At 38.1% G+C, this 23949-nt stretch overlaps 1 protein-coding gene across 2 annotated transcripts in view; it reads left to right on the top strand.

The window, feature by feature from the left end:
• taf4b (TAF4B RNA polymerase II, TATA box binding protein (TBP)-associated factor) overlaps positions 1-23587 on the top strand; it is a 344452-nt gene extending 320865 nt beyond the window's left edge. For both annotated transcript variants that reach the window (XM_039754687.1, XM_039754686.1), the window contains exon 16: positions 22960-23587. In XM_039754687.1, coding sequence (XP_039610621.1) covers positions 22960-22999 — 40 coding nt within the window. In that variant the 3' untranslated portion in view covers positions 23000-23587. The remainder of the gene's footprint in view (positions 1-22959) is intronic.
• Positions 23588-23949: the final 362 nt, after the last annotated feature.

Here is a 23949-nt window from a genome sequence, read left to right as displayed (position 1 = left end):
TAGCCTGCCCATTTAATTATTTAGGAATGGATAAATAAATTAAGATTTTGTACAAATAATGTTTTTCATTTTTCTTCCTTGATGGATTCTTGCACCCCCAGCAACAGTTGCTTGCACCCCAAAGAGTGTGTGTGTGTGTATATATATACAGTGGTGTGAAAAACTATTTGCCCCCTTCCTGATTTCATATTCTTTTGCATGTTTGTCACACAAAATGTTTCTGATCATCAAACACATTTAACCATTAGTCAAATATAACACAAGTAAACACAAAATGCAGTTTTTAAATGATGGTTTTTATTATTCAGGGAGAAAAAAAAAATTCAAACCTACATGGCTCTGTGTGAAAAAGTAATTGCCCCTGAACCTAATAACTGGTTGGGCCACCCTTAGCAGCAATAACTGCAATCAAGCGTTTGCGATAACTTGCAATGAGTCTTTTACAGCTCTCTGGAGGAATTTTGGCCCACTCATCTTTGCAGAATTGTTGTAATTCAGCTTTATTTGAGGGTTTTCTCATGAACCTCCTTTTTAAGGTCATGCCATAGCATCTCAATTGGATTCAGGTCAGGACTTTGACTAAAACATTTTGTTTTTCTTCAGCCATTCAGAGGTGGATTTGCTGGTGTGTTTTGGGTCATTGTCCTGTTGCAGCACCCAAGATCGCTTCAGCTTGAGTTAACGAACAGATGGCCGGACATTCTCCTTCAGGATTTTTTGGTAGACAGTAGAATTCATGGTTCCATCTATCACAGCAAGCCTTCCAGGTCCTGAAGCAGCAAAACAACCCCAGACCATCACACTACCACCACCATATTTTGCTGTTGGTATGATGTTCTTTTCTGAAATGCTGTGTTCCTTTTACGCCAGATGTAACGGGACATTTGCCTTCCAAAAAGTTCAACTTTTGTCTCATCAGTTCACAAGGTATTTTCCCCAAAGTCTTGGCAATCATTGAGATGTTTCTTAGCAAAATTGAGGTGAGCCCTAATGTTCTTTTTGCTTAACAGTGGTTTGCGTCTTGGAAATCTGCCATGCAGGCCGTTTTTGCCCAGTCTCTTTCTTATGGTGGAGTCGTGAACACTGACCTTAATTGAGGCTAGTGAGGCCTGCAGTTCTTTAGACGTTGTCCTGGGGTCTTTTGTGACCTCTCGGATGAGTCGTCTCTGCGCTCTTGGGGTAATTTTGGTCGGCCGGCCACTCCTGGGAAGGTTCGCCACTGTTCCATGTTTTTGCCATTTGTGGATAATGGCTCTCACTGTGGTTCGCTGGAGTCCCAAAGCTTTAGAAATGGCTTTATAACCTTTACCAGACTGATAGATCTCAATTACTTCTGTTCTCATTTGTTCCTGAATTTCTTTGGATCTTGGCATGATGTCTAGCTTTTGAGGTGCTTTTGGTCTACTTCTCTGTGTCAGGCAGCTCCTATTTAAGTGATTTCTTGATTGAAACAGGTGTGGCAGTAATCAGGCCTGGGGTGGCTACGGAAATTGAACTCAGGTGTGATACACCACAGTTAGGTTATTTTTTAACAAGGGGCAATTACTTTTTCACACAGGGCCATGTAGGTTTGGATTTTTTTTCTCCCTAAATAATAAAAACTATCATTTAAAAACTGCATTTTGAGTTTACTTGTGTTATATTTGACTAATGGTTAAATGTGTTTGATGATCAGAAACATTTTGTGTGACAAACATGCAAAAGAATAAGAAATCAGGAAGGGGGCAAATAGTTTTTCACACCACTGTGTATATATATATATATATATATATATACATATGATTAACTTGCCATTTGGAGCTTTTTTTTTTGTTCTTTATTTTGCATTATAATAATATTTTTTCGCATACCCCTTTGGGTCAGAGTACAAGTTCTGCCATTTTACAGTGCCCCTTGAGTGCACATTAAGGGCCTTGCTCAAGGGCCCAGGATAGTAGGATTTGTTTTTGGCAGTAACAGGGAATCAAACCAGCAACCTTACAGATACCAGTGCAGATCCTTCTCTTCAGAGCCACCACTCTCTTTATACATTATGTAAAGATTTGATGTTTTATGATTGTGAAGTAGTAAATAGTAGTGTTGTTGATATATGTAATAATATTCATTAAAATTGAGTTTGTTAAATAATTTTGTAAAGAATTATGTGTAAAATGGATTTTTGACTGGTATTTCTTGTTTTTCACCTTTGCTAAGGTGATGGCCACAAAGAAAAATAGCATTTAGCATGCTTTATTGATACCACTACCATAAGTTTAAACTTATTTTAAATAAAAAATAATAATTATTATGATTTCATGTACTGTACATTAAATCTGTATTTTCATGTATTTTAAGTCTGTCTTTGAAATGTTGCATTAATTGTAATTCTGATTAGACTGTTTTACATATTATAGTGTGATCTTTATAACAATTGTGTGTCTGATATAGTTAGAACTTGAAATTTCCTAAAAATGGAGCCAGTTCACAACCAAGAAAAAGGACCATTGTGTGGCTTCTGAGCAAGTCTAACTTGCACTAATGAATACGAATATTTGTGGTAATAGTTGTGAGCTGAGAGGCCTTTACTTTGGTCCATCCTGCCATAGATGCTGACATTGCCAAATGAAGTACTCAAATGGATGCTGTTGATAAGTTTTTGTTGTGAAGCTGTTTTCATTGTAGCATTCCAACCTAAGTAGAAGTCTATTTGTCAATCCAGAGCTGTAGCCCGATAAATTGGGAACAAAAAAACAAAAAGAGTTTACCTGCCTTTGAGTCCACGTATTTTGCCATGATATTTGACATGAGCAGATACCTTAAAAACCGCCTGTGGGGAGAGCAATTTGTATGGAGAAGATCATGTAACAAATATAGCTGAGCAATTAAATTCCTCATGTAAGAACATTTTTATAGTTTATAGCATGGCTTCATTTATGATTACTCAAGCACCCTTTACTGCCGGCATATTGAAAACAGTTGGTAGACTTGTTTTTCAAAATTAAACATTGGCATGTGTCTGTTTTTGAAGAATACACACAGTATGTTGTTTTTTGTTTTAGTAGAGGAGTTAACATGGATTTGTTGTGAGGAAACAATGTATGGAAACAGAATGTAAGGAAACTTCAATAAAAGCTTTCCAAAAGTTGTGAAATATTAATGACATCAACAGCGAAACCATGTACTGTATCTACATTTTCGAATGTTTCAGAGCAATGCTGTCGCCCAAATGTATCGCAAAATCCCTTCTTTGTCTTGTGACATTAAATGTGTTGTGGTTGGTTCTCTGAATATTCATGGCTAGTATTTACCTTTGCAGCAGATTAACAGATTCATTGTGGAAATGCCAGCATCATTAAAATTATTTTCATGGCCACTTCTACTGAATTTCATTTTTAATTCTTTTCATTTTAAACCTGGTATAATGTGGAACAAAAATATGAATCAGTATTGTAAAAGTTACTGTGTTCCCATACTCGATTTGTTTGTCAACTGAACATTTACAATCCGGAAACAAATACTGCATCCAATTTTTTAAACTTAGAAAATGTACAAATTTTAAAACTCATGTAAAGAAAAGAAGTATTTCACTTTTTACATAGAAAAAAATAATTTTTTCTTGCTACAAAATAGTTTTTAGAAATTTTGACATCCTTCATCCATTTTTATGTATCTGTTACTGTATGCCTTTATTGTTGGCTTTGCCACATAATTAACATATGTCAGATTTTTAGGTATATGATGTAATGTAACTGTTTACTGTAAAGAAAGGATGAAGATATCTCAAATAAAAGGTAAATGTTTGCAAGATTAAATTTTATTATACTTTGATAGGATATTGGATTATTTTTAATTGTTCTCCTAAGCTAAGATAAATCTTTTTACTTTCAAAATCTGTCATTTATGAAACAGCATTAACCTAGACAAAAAGGGAAAGATGCCTTTATTGCATTCCTTGAATATATATTTTCAAGATTTGTGCTGCATGTATATTAAAATGTTACACAACAGATGTGTATAAATGTGTAATATTCCATATATTAGTTTTGTTTAATTAGTTTTTAATTCTTAGTTTATTTAATTATGTCTCCTGGAGGCAAAAGTATGGAAATTAATTGCTAGTTTTTACCTTATAAACTGCTTCAATTACCTAAAGCCTTTGAATAAGATTACCCAGATGGCCTTGCAGCACTAGTGCCCAAAGATAATTGTGCTAAAGGCTTAAAATAAGCAATTCCCTAAAAGCTAGGTGTAAAAGTGCAAAATTGCAGTTGTGTGATATTTCAAGATTCTCAAGTGACTTAATCGTTTAACTTGGAGCATTTCTTAAATTTAGTAGTGCACTAGTGAGTAGTATTTTCTGCAGGTGGTCACAGTTCAAAAATCTGCATTCAAAAAGACATGGGACCTTAAACAAAATGGGCTGTAATCACTGGCATTATTTCAGCAGCAGAGGCTCGATGTTATTTAATGCATTTGCAGGAAAGCCATTAACTTTTAAATACATCTGGAAGGTCACAAGAATTTACTTCTTAATATGTACCGTACTTTGTTTGCATTTGTTTTGTCCCTTACTACAGTGAAATTGCAGGATAGCTAATAAGTAGTTGAACTCATAGTAGTGTCATGCTTACCCTTGTCAATTCAATTGCTCTTTGCCACATTTGTTTCATTGTTGCATGGTCCTTTCAAGTTGTTGCAGTCTCATTTTTTTTATTTTCTTTTTTTAAATAGTTTTTACTTGTATTACTGCTATACATTTATTATTATGGTTATACATATTAGCATGTAATGTAAATAATTGCAGGTTACTGGCTCTTACATATGACAAAGTTGGTCCAGTAGTTACCCAAAGTTTGACCATTTTAACAGTAATTTTTCAGTTTTGTTAAATTTTTTTAAGAATATGTCAATAAAAAAAATAAAAATAAAAAAAAAGAATATGTCAATTACCCCTCCTTGAACCGTCACCTTATCGTGGTGGAGGGGTTTGCGTGTCCCAATGATCCTAAGAGTTATGTTGTCCGGGGCTTTATGCCCCTGGTAGGGCCACCCAAGGCAAACTGGTCCTGGGTGAGGGATGAGACAAAGAGCGGTTCAACAAACCTCCAATGAAGAATAAAAAGCATGGACGACGTTTTCCCTTTCCCGGACGCGGGTCACCGGGACCCCTCTGGAGCCAGGCCTGGAGGTGGGGCTCGATGGCGAGCGCCTGGTGGCCGGGCCTGCACCCATGGGACTTGGCCGGGCACAGCCCGAAGAGGTAACGTGGGTCCTCCTCCCCATGGGCTCACCACCTATGGGAGGGGCCAAGGAGGTTGGGTGCAGTGTGAGTTGGGTGGTGGCCGAAGGCAGGGACCTAGTGCGCGAGGTTGAGAGGTTCCGGCTAGATATAGTCGGACTCACCTCGACGCACAGCTTGGACTCTGGAACCAGTCTCCTTGAGAGGGGCTGGACTCTCTACCACTCTGGAGTTGCCCCAGCAAGAGGCGCCGAGCAGGTGTGGGCATACTTATTGCCCCCACTGGAGCCTGTGCATTGGGGTTTACCCCGGTGGACGAGAGGGTGGCCTCCCTCCGCCTTCGGGTGGGGGGAAGGGTCCTGACTGTTGTTTGTGCGTATCGCCAACAGCAGTTTGGAGTATCCACCCTTTTGGAGTCTCTGGAGTTGGTGCTAGAGGGCATACCTTCTGGGGATTCCCTCGTTTTGCTGGGAGACTTCAATGCTCACGTGGGCAATGACAGTGAGACCTGGAAGGGCGTGATTGGGAGGAATGGCCCCGATCTGAACCCGGCGGTGTTTTGTTATTGGACTTCTGTGCTGTCATGGATTGTCCATAACGAACACCATGTTCAAGCATAAGGGTGTTCATATGTGCACTTGGCACCAGGACACCCTAGGCCTCAGGTCGATGATCGACTTTGTGGTCGTGTGTCGGACTTGCGGCCATATGTCTTGGACACTCGGGTGAAGAGAGGGGCGGAGCTGTCAACTGATCACCACCTGGTGGTGAGTTGGCTTCGATGGTGGGGGAAGATGCCGGTCAGACCTGGTAGGCCCAAACGTGTTGTGAGGGTCTGCTGGGAACGGCTGGCAGAGTCCCCTGTCAGAAGTAGCTTCAACTCCCACCTCCGGCAGAACTTCAACCACGCCCCAAGGGAGGTGGGGACATTGAGTCGAATGGGCCATGTTCCGTGCCTCTATTGTTGAGGCGGCTGACCGGAGCTGTGGCCGCAAGGTGGTCGGTGCCTGTCGTGGCGGCAATCCCCAACCCGTTGGTGGACACCGCGTGAGGGATGCCGTCAAGCTGAAGAAGGAGTCCTATAGGACTTTTTGTCCTGTGGGTCTCTGGAGGCAGCTGATAGGTACCGGCAGGCCAAGCAGAACGCAGCCGGTTGTTGCTGAGGCAAAAACTCGGGCATGGGAGGAGTTTGGAGAGGCCATGGAGAACGACTTTGGACGGCTTCGAGGAGATTCTGGTCCACCGTCCGCGCCTCAGGAGGGGAAGCAGTGCAGTGTCAACACCGTATATGGTGGGGATGGTGCGCTGCTGACCTGACTCGACGTTGTGGGTCGGTGGGGAGTACTTCAAGACCTCCTCAATCCCACTAACATGCCTTCCAATGAGGAAGCAGAGCCTGGGGACTCTGAGGTGGGCTCTCCCATCTCTGGGACTGAAGTCACCGAGGTGGTCAAAAAACTCCTTGGTGGCAGGGCCCGGGGGTGGATGAGATACGCCCGAGTTCCTTAAGGCTCTGGATGTTGTAGGACTGTCTTGGTTGACACATCTCTGCAACATCGCATGGACATCGGGGACAGTGCCTCTGGATTGGCAGACCGGGGTGGTGGTCCCCTCTTTAAAAAGGGGGACCGGAGGGTGTGTTCCAACTACAGAGGGATCACACTCCTCAGCCTCCCTGGAAAAGTCTATTCGGGGTTCTGGAGAGGAGGGTCCGCCGGATAGTCAACCTCGGATTCAGGAGGAACAGTGTGGTTTTCGCCCTGGTCGCGGAACAGTGGACCAGCTCTTCACCCTTAGCAGAGTCCTGGAGGGTGCATGGGAGTTTGCCCACCAGTCTACATGTGTTTTGTGGACTTGGAAAAGGCATTCGACCGTGTCCCTCGGGAATCCTGTGGGGTGCTCGGGAGTATGGGGTACCGGACCCCTGATAAGAGCTGTTCGGTCCTGTACAACCGTGTCAGAGCTTGGTCCGCATTGCCGCAGTAAGTCGAGCCCGTTTCCAGTGAGAGTTGGACTCCGCCAGGGCTGCCCTTTGTCACCGATTCTGTTCATAACTTTTTTATGGACAGAATTTCTAGGCGCAGCCAGGGTGTTGAAGGGGTCCGGTTTGGTGGACTCAGGATTGGGTCACTGCTTTTTGCAGATGATGTTGTCCTGTTTGCTTCATCAGGCCGTGATCTTCAGCTCTCTCTGGATCGGTTCGCAGCTGAGTGTGAAGCGGCTGGGATGAGAATCAGCACCTCCAAATCCGAGACCATGGTCCTCAGCCGGAAAAGGGTGGAGTGCCCTCTCAGGGTTGGGGGAGAGACCCGATCTCGGATAAGTGGAAGAGGATGGATGGATGGATATGTCAATTAGAAATAACATTTGCCAACATCACATTCTCTTATAGCTTTTATATGTGAAAACAGGCTAAATGCTTTCTCACAGTACTGTATGTTCCATTTCCTGTATATCCATGATAAAACCTTTCTAGTTTAAAATTGTTAACATTTAATACTGATTCTAAATTACATTTGGAAAGCATCAAGTATTGATTTTGTTAAAAAAAAGAAAAAATAGTGTTGAACTATCTGAGAATATACATTTTGTTTCCCCTTTTTAATTTCCTAATGAATTGAAAGATTACATTAAAACAAGCAAGTTTCATAACCATCTAGACAGCAAGGGAAGATGATGATGTAGCTTGAAGTAATCACCCTAAGATTAAGCATGCTAAATTATTGACGGACAATGTTAAAAATGCTTGCCAGGTTCTAAAGAAATTTTAGACTGTTCCTCAAAAGGTGAAATTGATTTTTCACAATAATAAGTACATTTTGACTTTTCTGATTATGTTATGTTATCTTAGGAGAGTTATGATTCTTCCATTTGAGAATGATAAAGTGACTTGCTTAGCAGCGTGATGTAGGTTATCACAGGAATAAAGCTTAATTTGAATGTCTTTTTATTCAAGTAAGGCCTATGTGTAAAACATTCCCAGAAAATGCAACCCAGTAAGACAGGTGCATGATAACTTTGCTTATAAGTAGGATCTTCACATTGGGTATATTTTGAATGGTTGGAAAGCAGGAGTATTTGTGCCATGTATAATTTGAGGTGACCATGTGTCCCACATACTGAACAAGTGTATACTGTATTTTACCAAGATCTGATGTCCAATTTTTATCTAAAATGTAAAATGAAAGTTTCATTTCCCCATGCTTTCCCACATTAGTTAGAAGTGATCTGTTTTGAAAGCATGGTATAGCTTGGATATACAGTTCTACACTAACTAGTGGAGCAAATTATTTGGAACACTATACTAATGCTAAGATCCTCAACTCCAGTTCAGGAGGTCTGCAGCGGCTGCAGATTTTTATTCCAACTAGTTTCAAGATAAGAAGCTAGGCCTAGCAAATAATAAAGCAGTATTTAATTGTATGGCTTATTAATAATTTCATTCTAAGGCCAAGATTATACTTCACGCGATGCATGCTCCAGCTCCTGCTACACAAGCGTTTTACTGTTTATACTTGCGTGCGTACTTTATGTAAATCTGGAGGAATCCAGCACTTGGCAGTGTGAAATATTATCATTGTTATCTCGGCTTTGCTGTGTTGTGAATTGCCTAGAACACCCATTAAACTCCAACAACACCTTACCGCAATATCTCTGAAAAGGATGTTTAATGATTAAAACCATCAATCCAGGGATGTGTCCATTCCAGCAAGCACTGGGCGCGAGGCAGAAACAATAGCTGGTTGGGGCCTCAGCTCATCACAAGATGAATACAAGTACTCACATACACTAGCATCATTTTTTCGGCATCAAATCCCCAAATCTGCATATCTTTGGAAGGAAACTGGAGCACACTGTGGAAACCCAGCAGGACAACATGTAAACTCCAGGCCAGGAATACCAGCAACGTGACTGCCTGTGAGGTACCACTCAGCTACCGTGTCACCTCCATGTGTGCAATTATTAACAGTATTCATTATTTACGTGAAATTAACAATTTATCTGTAAAGTGTAACATGCATACTTTAATGCATTTCATCATGAAAGTCATATCAAGTATAAATCTAAGGATTCTAAATGTGTAGAGAGTTGGAATATTATACATTCAATGTGTTCTGTGTGGTGATCAATTGCTGTTTGCCACTGCTGTTGGGTCAGGAGGAAGCCCTAGAAAAAAAAAAACGGTACAAAAAATGGTATGTGATACTTTTAAAATATATGGTATCATTACGATCCAGGAATATACAACAATGGAATATAAAAGCACCATGAATGCATCTGTATGTTGGCATTTTGCTTCATCACATCGAACCATTCATCAAACATCAAAGCTAGCACTTCGATCCCATAGGATCCACAGACTAGCTTTCTGTCACATGAAGATTGTAAACCGAGACTCTGACGTCACATTCCAACTTTTATCACACCGCTCCCCCCGACTTTTTGCTGGTACTGCAACTCACACACATGTCGTGTTAATTTCTGAGGATCTGCTGAACACCGGGAACGCATGGCTGCCATGATGCGTGCGCGTCCACGTTCTGAGCGTAAAGTATAAACGAGCCCCAAGACGGTTCTTTATCAGATAGTTGATTTTTCTTTTTCTGAGGACATTATCCATATGTTTTGTGTTCTGGAGCAGATTTGTAACTCTTGGTCCTTCTCTTTCATTTATTTCAAACCATTTTGTTAACACAGATACTTCATAATTGTTATTTGCTCCTCATTATTAACCAATGGCTGCTTAAGAAAACAGGCAACAATTAAAACCTAAATGCAAAACTAAAGTAGACAATTTAGGATTCTGAATTTCAACATATGAGTTCACTAAAACTAAGTTCCACAACCATTGCTTTATTACTAAATAAGCAGGGTCTAATTAAAAATTTTGTTGAATCAAAAATCTGCAGCCCCTGCAGACCTCCAAGGCTGCAGTTGAGTATCCCTGAGTTGGACCTGACTCTGTTCTTCATGGCATGGATTCTACAAGATTTTAGAAGCATTCCTTTGAGATTCTGGTTTATGTTGACATAACTGCATCTTGCAGTGTCTGCAGATTTATCAGTTGCACGTACATGCTATAAATCTCCAGTTATACCATATCGTAAAGGTGTTCTGTTGGATTCAGATCCAGTGGTTGAAAAGCCACTGAAGAACACATGTTCATGAAACCATTTTTAGATGATTTTTTACTTTGTAACATGATGCTCTATCGCGCTGGACGTTGCCACTATAAGATGGGTAAATTGTAGCCGTGAAGGATACACTTGGTCAGCAACAATACTCAAATAGGCTGTGGTATTAAAGCCATGATTGACTGGTATTCACTGGCCCAAACTGTGCCAAGAAAACATTCCCCACACCATTACACTATTACCAGCATTTTGGAGTGTTAATACAAGGCCGGTTAGGTGCATGGATTCGTGCTGTTGGTGTCAAATTCTGCTCCTATCATCTGTTTGTCTTAGCAGAAATTAAGATTCATCAGACCAGGCTATGGTGTTTCCAGACTTAAGCTGTCCGGCTTTGGTGAAACTATGGCCACTTCAGCCTCAGCTTTCTGTTCTTGGCTGACAGATGTGGAACCCAACACCCTTCTGTTGTAGTTCATCCGCCTTAAAGTTCTTTATTTATTTATTATTCTTATATGCTTTTCTTCTCACCACAGTTGCACAGAGTGGTTATTTGAGTTACCATAGCCTTTCTGTCAGCTGAAACCAGTCTGGCCATTTTCCTCTGATTTCTCTCACCAACAAGGCATTTCTATCCATAGAGCTGCCACTCACTGAATATTTTTATTTTCATACCATTCTGAGTAAAATAGAGACTACTGTGTGTGAAAATCCCATAAGACCAGTAGTTCCAAAATTCTCAAACCAGCTTGGTTGGCACCAACAATAATGCAACGGTTGAAATCAATAAGATTTTTTTTTCCTATTCTGTTATTTGATGTGAACATTAACTCAAGTTCATACATCTACATGATTTTGTGAACTGTGCTGCTACCACATGATTGCCTGATTAGATAATTGCATGGATAAGCAGGAGTACAGGTGTTCATAATACCTTGCTCAGAGACTGTATACAGTATCTTTATCTTAGCTGTACTCTAGGTGTATATTTTGTTGTGGTTAATGCAGTATTACATTTTAGAATTGTCTTAGAAAAATATTTTGGATATTATACCATATAGAAATACTGTTTTACTTGCAATTGTTAACTGCTATATTCTCTTCTTTACAACATATTTTTTCTACTATCATTTTTATATTGGTATCTGTTTCCTTTTTATTGTATACTAGCAAAATACCCGCGCTTCGCAGCGGCGAAGTACTGCTTTAAAAATTTTATTAAGAAGAAAATTAAACCTTTTTAAACTGAGGGAAAATATACCAATAATTATTTGTTAAGGATCTCTTTGTATACCACATTGTCAGTTCGGCACTCCGGTTGTAATATTACCAAGCTGTGTGCTGAGCTTACTCCTGAGCATGCAACGTACAGTTGGCCATGTGAACGGTAATCTTGTTTCAAATCTCACAGCTTGGATTGCTGCTGTCATAATCGGTTTGAGTTTCATGGTTTGTTTCAATTACGACAGTATTTGTAGGACTTGTGTTGAAGAGACATTCGGCATCTGTCAAGCGTTGTAAGCACACAACCAGTTTCATCGATAACTTCACATCCAGCTTTTGAGAGTTTAAACATTCATAAACATCAAAGTGTCCACTACTGAAATCGGCACCTGTCAATCTAAGATTTTTAAGAGGCATTGGCGGTTGTCGAAAGGTGTAAAATATTTGGCCATTTCGGTACACTTGAAAGCGACAACCGAACAATTCAGCGGCAGCCATCAACTCACATGCAGATGCATAGGTGAAGGGCTTAACCTGAACAATGTAAAGTAAGTCTAAAATACCTACACAATAACTATAATCATAATAAATGAACAATAAAACAGCGGAGAAGCCGTGGAATGAATAAAAAGGCTGTAGTTATCAGCAGGGAGACGTGAATCTCGTGGCGAAGCAAGGAAGGGAATGTAGAGACTGGAGCGACGGACGGCCTTATATAGGCAGACAGCCAACAACATGGGAGGCGTTGGGATGGGGGACTCAACGCCACCTCACACAGTGACCGAGCTGCAGGCTATGGATGTATATATGTACGTAAGTAGGATTCAGTTAGCGTTGGGAACCCGCATACCAAATTTCTTGAAGATGGGCCCATAAGTAACAAAGACCGTTGAAAAGTTCAATATGGAGGCCGACAGTGGCATCATACCACCGAAATAAGTACCAAATTTCAGCCTTCTACCTACACGGGAAGTTGGAGAATTAGTGACGTTGGAAAGTTCAATATGGCGGCTGACAGTGGCGTCATACCACCGAAATAAATACGTACATCGGTTTCGGTTAGTGCAGGAAAGCCGCCTACCAAATTTCGTGAAGATGGGGGTCATAAATAAGAAAGTTCAATATGGCGGACGTTGACGACCGTTATGACCGTTACGTGTAGAATTTCGAAATGAAACCTGCTTATCTTTTGTAAGTAAGCTATAAGGAATAAGGCTACCAAATTTCAGCCTTCTATCTACACGGGAAGTTGGAGAATTAGTGATGAGTGAGTGAGTCAGTGAGGGCTTTGCCTTTTATTAGTATAGATAAAGTTAGGAGAATACAAAGAAAACCAATTATGTATATAACTGTTTTTGTAAATTATTTTTACACATCAAAAGTATTTGTTTAAGTTTAAAGGTGCGTGGTATTCCAATCATTGTTGCTTACAATATTATAATTATGATAACAATTTGATATACTATTTAATACTTAATCAATGGTATTCCAATCATTGTTCTTTACAATATTATAATTATAATAACATTTTGATGTACTATTTAATACTTAATCAAACACATAAATAAAACAGGCTTTCAGGTTATAAACCAGTAAAATAAATTGCATCTTCAAGACACTCTCACTTGAATTGAGTATTTCTAAAATAAACTATACTATAAAGTATGGAAGGTTTTTGTTTAATATTGCCCCAAGTAATGCTGTTCTTTTTGTCTTGTGTTTTTACTATGACTTTTTTATTTCACGAGTCCAAACAGATAACTTTTTATATCTCTATGGCAAACTAAGCATAGGAAGGACCTCATTGTTAGCGCCAGGGAAGCCCACACCTGACATAATTTTCTTCTGAAAAGGTGAAGTTAGAACTCCATTACTTTGGCACTTGTGGTGCAAACCTATAGCTCACAGACAAAGAGTGTCTTAGTTTTATATTATCAGGTAATCAGGTAAGACTGTGGAAAAGCAAAATCATAGTTATAGTGCTTTGATAGATGGCCTTCTCTGAGGTTTTGTGTTTTTTAACAGCTTCTAAAATATGTATCACTGTTGAAGTAAGTATCTTGTAAAAAAAAAAAAAAATATGGATTTTTCTTTTAACTTGTCATTTTGAGGCTGCTTTTTCTCTAAGCTATAAAAATAGAAACTGTGGTTACCACTTTTCATGATTTAGAATTGTTTTGGTTAATTTGGCTATCCTCATTATTATTATTCCATAGTACCACATAGTAAAGTACATTAACTTTGGCATGAATTTAGTATATTCTTGTAATTTACTTTTAGAAAAACATAATTTATATTGTCATCCCATTTTCCCATTCTAATTTGTCTTTCTATTGATGCTGATGTTATTATATATTAAAATATATTACCAGTGACACTTTTTTCTTTGACCGTTGCTAATAACCTAATATGGCTATTCATCTCTAGTTTGTAGAGAACCACCATATTGTTGTAATGTGACCCTCTACCAATATTGTTTCCCACATTTTAAAAACAAAGTGGCAGCTAACTGGTATTGAAAAATTGTGATGTTTTCATTTTTAAGATATTTTAGGTAATTATGGGAATATTACATCAACATTTGACCAACGTCATTTGACCAACTTCATTATGGGAATATTACATCAACATTTGACCAACTTCTATGTTGTAGAGATACAATTGTGGTCAGTATCTAAGGATTAAAACAAATGTACTTTTGTTCCCATTAGGTTTCCTTCCAATATTCAATAACAGTGTAAAGTTGTATTTGCAGATTATTATAACCTCTTTTGACATGTCCTGATTTCCTGTTTGAAATGATATCTTATGAAATCCTACCACTGTGACACAACACATTATTAAAATGCTAGTTTGCATCAATATGAGCCCCGAAATTAAAGAGAATAAAGTGTTGGTTAGTTTTGAGGGAAATAACATTAAAGATCTAAGCTTATTTCATGATGCAAGTAGAAAAATGTAGATTAGCAATGAGAAGCCGTAATAAGAGGCAGTGTTCATGTACTAATGGAATTAAGGTAAACAAATTTTGGGGAATAAAATGCTAAATGATGTCTAGAAATATGTAACAGAACCTGGAATGGTCAATAAAACATCAAGCCTATTATTAGTCCCAGTGGACTGCTGTGTCCCAAGGCAAATCATAAGATTGGTTTACTTGTTTCTTCTTTGAGCAGCATCATAGAAACCTTGCTGAAGGGCACCACGGGACAGCTCATTAATGTTGTGCTCACTATTGGCAGCATATCATACAATAGTCTTATCAACATTACCACTCCTTACTACTGTGCAATATTCTTTGTATGTGTTAGCTAAACAACTTCATTCTCTATTCCTTTTCCTCACAGCATTTAATTCATTAATAAATTCCTAATTAGCAATGTCTGTTCCGTCATTTTTTAAACTAGCATTTATAAATGGAAAACTTGCTTGCACAGAAGACATGTAGCCTATAAATATCAGTATATAATTGTACTATTTTAGTGGATAGGTAGATAGAACTTTATTTGTCCCCAGGGGGAAATTTGGCTTTTTGCAGAAGCTCTTTAAATTCATAAATAGATAGATAGATATGTAAATAAATAAATACACACACACTGGAATGACTATAAAGCAAGAATATCCAAAAGAAAGGAAAGTTCTGACTTGGCTATCATAGTCACAGTGAGGCATTATGCAGTCATATTGCTGTTGGTATAAAGAAACCGCAGTAGTGTTTCTTGACACACTTGTGCTGAATAATTTATTGGCTGAAAGTACCCAGTTTGTCAGAGAGAGGATGTGGAACACTGTTTATAATGGCACTCAGTTTTGCTTTAATTCTTTCCTTTGCTATGACCTCCAGGAGGTCCAGAGTGTGCCCTATAACTGATCTTGCCTTTTCAATTAGCTTGTTGATTTGGTGGGCCTCTCTTGAAATGATGTTACAAGCCTAGCACATCACAGTTCAGAAAATCATACTGGCTATCACAGAGTTACAGAAGATGTGAAGGGTGACACTTCCTACATTAAAGGAACAGAGTCCCCTAAGGAAAAAGAGCATGCTCTGCCCTTTCTTATATTGTTCCTTTGGTGTAGTGAAAGTCAACAACCAGTTCCTTGGTTTTGCTGATGTTAAGAGGCAGACAATTCTCTTTGCACCAAGAAACAAACTTCTGCACCTGAATCCTGTACTCTTTCATCCCCTTTATCTATACTCCCCCTAAGCGCAGAATCTTAGAATTACTGCAAATGACATAACCTGGTGTTATATTTATATTCTGAGGTATACAGAGAAAAGGAGACAGGACTGTTCCTCACATCCATATCAGAAACACAGTCCTCGAGTTTCACAAACTGCGGTCAGCCTGACAGTCCATTATCCAGGACACAGTAGGCTCATTCACCTGCATATCTCTGAGTTTACCCCTTAACAGGGATGGTTGGACGGTATTGAAGGTGCTGGAGAAATCGTAAAACATAATTCTCACAGTGCTGCCAGCTTTGTCCAGGTGAGAATAAGACGATATGTTTAACCAGCTTTTGTGAACTTCTGATCTGTGCTAACATTTTAAAGAAAGTGAAAATTTTTAACAGTACTGAAAATTAATTTTAAGCTCTTTTAAGTTATTTTAGCTGTAAGAGAATTGTCAAGACAGAGGGAACATATATTTAAAAAAGCATGGATGAAGAAGAGTGACAGGGCTATAGAAAATGTATGCTACTAATCATTTTTATAAATACTAATCTTTTTTTATAAACTTTTTACCAGTGAAGAGCTACAGAATAATTGCAGTCTCAAAACATTCTATTATTAAATAATTTACAGTATATTACCAATACCCAGAAACATATCCTACAATATTTCTGCTGTATATTCAATAAATGATGTGCCAGCCATTGCTAATTGCAAACAGAATAGAAGAAATTATAAAAGAAAAATATGACTGAAAAACAGCAACCTAGTAGTCTAGTTTTAATGAACAGTAAGCATAGGTCAAGGCAGAGCAGGACCTTTTTTACCAATTTTATGGAGTTCAATTTTCTTAGCGTGTGTATACAATACATGCTTGTGAATGAACATTACATGGTTTGAAGTGGCAGCCAGCTCTGGAGCATTTGCAAGCTTAAGAGAAGAAGCTTTTGATTACACAATTAATTCTCTTTTTAAATTTGGAGAAAGAAGAACTTCTATAGATTTACCTGACACACACATAGTTGATTACTTTCAGTCTGAGTAACAATAATAACCTTAAAATATATAATAGTACATTTGCTGGTTTTTTACCTTACCTAAAAGGTTGTAAACAATATAAGGCTCCAAATTTTAAGTGCAACGCAGTGGTGATAATTACTGTTTGTCTGGATCCTGACATCTCTAAAGCCAGAGCCATTATTTTTCACTAAAGTTTTTATGGCCTGTAGCACAAGTAGAAAGGGTGTAAAACTTTGTGATCTGCAGTCTAGGTGTCATCTGTTTCATTGCACATTGTATTGTCCTGCACTAGCAATCAGAAGGTTGCCAGTTCGAATCCCGTAAATGCAAATAGGGACTCTGCTCTGTTGGGCCCTTGAGCAAGGCCATTAACCTGCAATTGCTGAGCGCTTTGAGTAGTGAGAAAAGCGCTATATAAATGCAAAGAATTATTGTTATTATTATCCTTGCTAGGATCAAATTACAGCTGTAAAGGGTTAGAGATCAGTTAACCATTTCTTCAACAAGATAAGTGCATTATTTTTATTTACAGTTTCTCTTGCATTGCACACATTGCTTACTTAAGCAAGGCCTAATTCAATGGAATAGGCTGTTTTTGTTTCTGAAATCCAAGTACTAACATTCCAAACAAGGCACAGGAATACTCAAAAACTTTGTTGAGGTCCATGCCCTAATCAATTTAGAAAAAACCAGATGCCAAGCAATGCAAGATGAAATTTTACATTTCTTTTTTGGGGCACAGAAGTCCAGCCTTTGGGTGATAATTTGTGCATAGGTATGTCCATCAAGGTTTGCAAAGATTAGTTATGGTTACATTCTTTGTTGACCACATCATGAACAGTCAACTAACTCTGAGATTTATTAGCATAGTGTCATTTGAATTTGAGTATTGCTGTGTCCTAGCAAGTATAGTAATAAGCATGGCACCATAGAGTTCAGCTTTCATGCCCAAGACCTGAAGCGAAAGTCTCATTCTTTAAAATCATAGAATTAAACTCCCTAGTCTGTTGTTTGGAAACAGTCATTCAGATAGATAGATAGATAGATATGTAGATAGATAGATACTTCATTAATCCCCAAAGGGAAATTCATGTACTCCAGCAGCAGCATATTGATAAAAACAATATTAATTAAAGAGCAATTAAAGCACAGTGCAAGTTAAAAAATGCAAGGTAGAGAGTGTGAAACAGGTATAACAGTCTATAATCTTGTGTAGTGTTAACATTTACTCCCCCTGGTGGAATTGAAGAGTCGCATAGTTTGGGGGAGAAACAATCTCCTTAGTCTGTCAGTGGAGCAGGACAGTGACAGCAATCAGTGCCATTTCTGCCTCCCAGATCTACTTCTTCACTATCCTGGTGGCAACATGCTGCTGTGTAATATCATGTTTGTAGCTGGGAATTAAATTAATCAGGTTGTGTTCATATCTGCCCAAAGGTGCCAGAAGTTTACACTAGACACTAGTGTAACATTAGAATTACTAAAATTAGATAACACTAGAATTACAAGAGCCTACTAGAAAACTCATAAATCCAGGCCACCTTAAATCCGTTCGCACCTCTCCCTCACCATCTTTTGTCCTGTAAATGTGCCGAATAAGACAAGCAGCAAGCAGCTTGCTGTTCTATCCCCCACCATCACAGAACGTTCACTAAGTTCTCCCAGCTTATGCCTTGTTTAATTATCTGGGAGTGAACTGCTGGAATTTTACAGTGGAAATAATAGATCGTTATTTGGAAAACATGCATTTCATGTGTGTTTCGGTTCTATAGTAAATTGTGTAAACACATTGTTAAAACAGAAACTTTTTCATATTTTAGTAATAAATGTTACAAAATGTAGTCATAAACTGTAGAATGTGTGAAGCTTGAAGTCCAAAGATCAAACACTTTCACAAAAGGTTCAAGGATGATACAACAGATCCGCGGCGTAGTGGTAAGATTTGCTGGCTTGTAATCAAGGGGCCACCGGTTTAATCCCCACTGCCTCCTATATTTGCCATTTTCAGTAGTGAGCTGCTCATATTGTTAATATTATACAGTACACACATACATTTGGTTTGCGTCTGTAACAGACCATGTACATTTATAGTACTGTACTTGAAAAAGTTACTTTTTTTTCACTTTTATTCTCTCACTCACAATCCTGATACATACTAAGGGGAGCTGACGCTGTTAGTTTTTATTTGAAACTGGGAATAACTGTAGATGTGAGTAATGTTTTATTGAGAAACACTCAATAAAACTGAATAAAAAAAATAAAGTGATGGTGAGATACGAAGAAGGCAGATTTACCAGCATTTGTGTGTCAGCTTTTATCCCTCCAAATCAGAGAATGTCCAGTTCCATTGCCTCAAAACACTACTCACATCTACAGTTATTCCCAGTTTCAAATAAAAACTAACAGCGTCAGCTCCCATTAGTATGTATCGTGATCGTAAGTGACAGAATAAAAGTGAAAAAAGGTAACTTTTACAAGTACACTACTATAAATGTACACAGTCTGTTACAGACACAAACCAAATGTATGTGTGTACTGTATAATATTAACAATAAGAGCAGCTCACTACTGAAAACGGCAAATTTAGGAGGCAGTGGGGATTGAACAGGTGGCCCCTTGATTACAAGCTAGCAAATCTTGCCACTACGTCATGGAAGCTGTTGTATTGTCCTTGAACGTTTTGTGAAAGTGTTTATTTGATCTTTGGACTTCAAGCTTCACACATTCTATAGTTTATGACTACATTTTGTAACATTTATTACTAAAATATGAAAAAGATTGTGTGTTAACAATGTGTTTACACAATTTACTGTAGAAACGAAACACACATGAAATGCATGTTTTCCAAATAACGATCTAATATTTCCACTCTAAAACTCCAGCAGTTCACTCCCAGATAATTAAACAAGGCATAAGCTGGGAGAACTTAGTGAACGTTTTGCGAAGGTGACCAGTAGTCAGATGTGGTCACAACCACAGCAACAAATTTTGAAAGAAGTGATAATTTTTCCAATGTAACACCTCCATTACTTTGGGTCCATCTCTCCTGCCTTGGGTAGTTCTAGCCTAGGTTCTTATGTAAATTAGATGACATCTCCGGTAAGAATAGTATACAGTCATAATAATGCATAATAATTTACTTTCAACAAAAAAGATAACAGTGGTATGTCTTTCATTTCCTAGGAACATCTGAGTACTGGGGTGTTTTCTGAACAAAGAGTTTTAGTGAAGCAGTATTTAGTTGTATGAAATTAAATCAAATATGAAAACCTGGCTGTGCAAAATTTTGGGTACCCTTATAGTTTTGCTGATTTGAATGCCTGTAACTGCTCAATACTGATTACTTGCAACACCAAATTGGTTGGATTAGCTCGTTAAACCTTGATCTTCATAGACAGGTGTGTCCAATTATGAGAAAAGGTATTTAAGGTTGTCAATTGCAAGTTGTGCTTCCCTCTGACTCTCCTCTGAAGAGTGACAGCATGGGATCCTCAAAGCAACTCTCAAAAGATCTGAAAACAAAGATTGTTCAGTATCATGGTTTAGAGGAAGACTGCAAAAAGCTATTTCAGAGGTTTAAACTGTCAGTTTCAACTGTAAGGAATGTAATCAGGAAATGGAAGGCCACAGGCACAGTTGCTGCTAAACCCAGGTCTGGCAGGCCAAGAAAAATACAGGAGCGGCATATGCGCAGGATTGTGAGAATGGTTACAGACAACCCACAGATCACCTCCAAAGACCTGCAAGAACATCTTGCTGCAGATGGTGTATCTGTACATGGTTCTACAATTCAGCGCAATTTGCACAAAGAACATCTATATGGCAGGGTGATGAGAAAGAAGCCCTTTCTGCACTCACGCCAAAACCAGAGTCGCTTGTATGCAAATGCTCATTTAGACAAGCCAGATTCATTTTGGAACAAAGTGCTTTGGACTGATGAGACAAAAATTGAGTTATTTGGTCATAACAAAAAGAGCTTTTCATGGAGGAAGAACAACACCACATTCCAAGAAAACACCTGGTACCTACTGTCAAATTTGGTGGAGGTTCCATCATGCTGTGGGGCTGTATGGCTAGTTCAAGGACGAATATGAATTCAACCCAATATCAACAAATTCTTCAGGATAATGTTCAAGCATCAGTCAAAAAGTTGAAGTTACACAGGGGTTGGATATTCCAACAAGACAATGACCCAAAACACAGTTCGAAATCTACAAAGGCATTAATGCAGAGGGAGAAGTACAGTGTTCTGGAATGGCCATCACAGTCCCCTGTATTGAATATTATCGAAACTCTATGAGATGATTTGAAGCAGGCTGTCCTTGCTCAGCAGCCATCAAATTTATCTGAACTGGAGAAATTTTGTATGGATGAATGGTCAAAAATACCTCTGTCCAGAATCCAGACACTCATCAAAGGCTATAGGAGGCATCTAGAGGCTGTTTTATTTGCAAAAGGAGGCTCAACTAAGTATTGATGTAATATCTCTGTTGGGGTGCCCAAATTTACGCCACACCTATCTAATTTTGTTATGATGCATATTGTATTTTTTCTGTTAATTCAATAAACTTAATGTGACTGCCAAAATACTACTGTTTCCATAAGGCATGTCATATATTAAAAGGAGGTTGCTACTTTGAAAGCTCAGCCAATGATAAACAAAAATCCAAAGATTTAAGAGGGGTTCCCAAACGTTTTCATATGACTGTACTTTCTACTCATGGTTATTGTCTAGAGTAGTACTAGTACTTACCACAATTTTACAATGAGGTTTAGAATTTGAAAATTTGGCCCAACTTGAATTTTCTTCATTATTAAAGATAATTATATATTATATAGTATGAAAGATCACAAAGAGAGGTTTGTGGATTTCCAAAGACGTATTTTTTAATATGGAAGAGGGTTTAGAGTATATGTCACACAGTGGTTAAGGAAGAAATAGGTATTGTCAGATGTTTTTTGAAAAAAAAAATTAGATAAAAACCCAATAAGATTTGAAAGAAATAGTTCATCTTGAAGACAGAGAGAAAGGTCTGAATCTGTGTCATAACTGCTGAATTTTTTAAGAATATTACTTTGTTTTATTGCTTATATTTTGTATTTAATCTTTTTGTGCCTTAATATGTAAGCTAAACTAACTGTTGTTATAGTTCTGTCTTTGTCTTAAGCTTTATGATCTTAGCCTCGGAAAGTCTTTCTCCCGTGGGGTGACTGGGATCTTTTCCTGAATAAGATCAAACACAATTGTGTAGGATACGACAGTAGCTTCCACCTGCAGCTAATCACTTCACTACACATGTACTTCGTGAGCATACCTGTGTCGATCAAACAGAGGAAGTTCTGCAGGCTACTTGTGACTATACGCTGTAGGAAGATAAGTAAATAAATCAAGGTAAATAACATTCGATCTGGCTTTTATATAAGTAACATATAAATGTTTTTATATAAAGACCATCACAAAACATAATTACAAACTGGACTTTGCACGATACCTTGGCGAGCTCTGTAAGCCATGCCGTTTCATTGAAGGACAGGTGTGGGCCAGACTGACTGGCAGGATTATTCAGAACCTCTTGCAGCATCCAAACGGTGTCATTTAGTGCCTTTACGCTTGATGCAGCTGCGTTGTTCTTATATGTGAGTGGACGTTTCTTGTGGGGAGGGCTTCTGTTCTCTTTCTCAGATGTAGAACCCTCATCCTCATCTAAGTTCACCTCAGTTATAGCATGTTTTTATTTGAAAACAGCAGTGTTAGATCAGGAGGAGCGTGAATGCGACTGAGAGAATAAAATTGAATTAAAAAAAAAAAATGCTATCCTTTACATGTATCATACATTTACACCGGCTGTTACAGACTTGAATCAAATGTATGTTTTTATTGTATAATAGTAACAATAAGAGCAGGTGACTACTCAAAACATTTATTTTGGGAAGCACCAAGTCTTGAACCAGTGACCTCTTGACTATGAGTCAGCAGTTCTTACTATTGTACTTACCATTGACAGATAAGTACAGTAACCCGATTTGTATTTTTCGGTTTTAATGTTGAATAAAAGTGCACTTGTTTTGTTATACTTGTAACTTTTCCAAAAGTGCTTATTTGTTTTAGTAATTACTTGTCATGAGATTAATCTCATTTTGTTCTTGGGTAACCTTTGGTGACTTACTCTTTCTTTTCTTCACTCTCACAGGCTGGCAGTGGAATTCCCCCCAGTGTTTCTCAGTCAGTAAATCCAAAGCAGTTCTGTCGTCAGAGGACAACTCGTGCCAGCCTCAGAGACCTTATTTTTTGCATGGAGCAGGAAAAACCAATGAGACATTCATTAGCATTGTATCGTGCCTTTCTTAAATAGAAATTGCACTGAAATTGCCCATTCCTTAGGAAGCTAATACACCTTACTGCACTCTTCTAAAATTTAGGTTAAATAAAAGAGGGATGGAGAGAAATCTGAATTTGCACAAGCTGTTTTTTCCACCTTTTTTTGTTTTCAGTGTGTGCATATATTTTCCACAATGAAGAGTGGATTGTGTACATTTGTATTTACTGTATATTATGGAGAAATTAACATATTATAGTACATTTTTCTTCCTAGTTCTCTTGCCGTTCATTTTATGTTTCAATGTATTCACATGTTGTTTTATTTTTAGCGTTGCAAATTCTTCATATCTCAGACTAATTTTGACCCAGTTGTTGAATTCATCACATGAGCAGCAGGAGTGTGAAAAAATCCCATAAGAAGTACAAGCTTGCTTTATTAACATTAGAATGCCAATGGTAATTTAAAATAATAAGATATGTGATTTTGTTTATCTTTCTTATGGATTCTTTGACATTTTTTCTAAAAGCATTTTTCAAAATATGTAAGGGTAACTTATTTATTTATGCATTATATTTTTGAGTACAGTAATATCAATAAAATATAGGATATGATTAGAATTCAAATTGGTTATCAGCTATTGAAAAATTTAATAAAGCATATTCACCTAATAAAAACTTTGGGTTTAAACTATTCAATTTAAACAACTTCTTGCTTTTATATTATTCTGATACACATTTTTGTTACGTATATGAGAGATTTACATATGAAGCCATAACAAAAATGGCCTGTTCTCTGTATTTTTAAAGATCCTGCATTCATCTTGAAACAAAACTGAGGGTAAAATGCAAATCTGAAATAATG

Source organism: Polypterus senegalus, chromosome 5, assembly GCF_016835505.1.
Source record: "Polypterus senegalus isolate Bchr_013 chromosome 5, ASM1683550v1, whole genome shotgun sequence".
NCBI lineage: Eukaryota > Metazoa > Chordata > Cladistia > Polypteriformes > Polypteridae > Polypterus > Polypterus senegalus.
The sequence above is the reverse complement of the archived record's forward strand: the minus strand, read 5'-3'. Positions and strand labels throughout refer to the sequence as shown.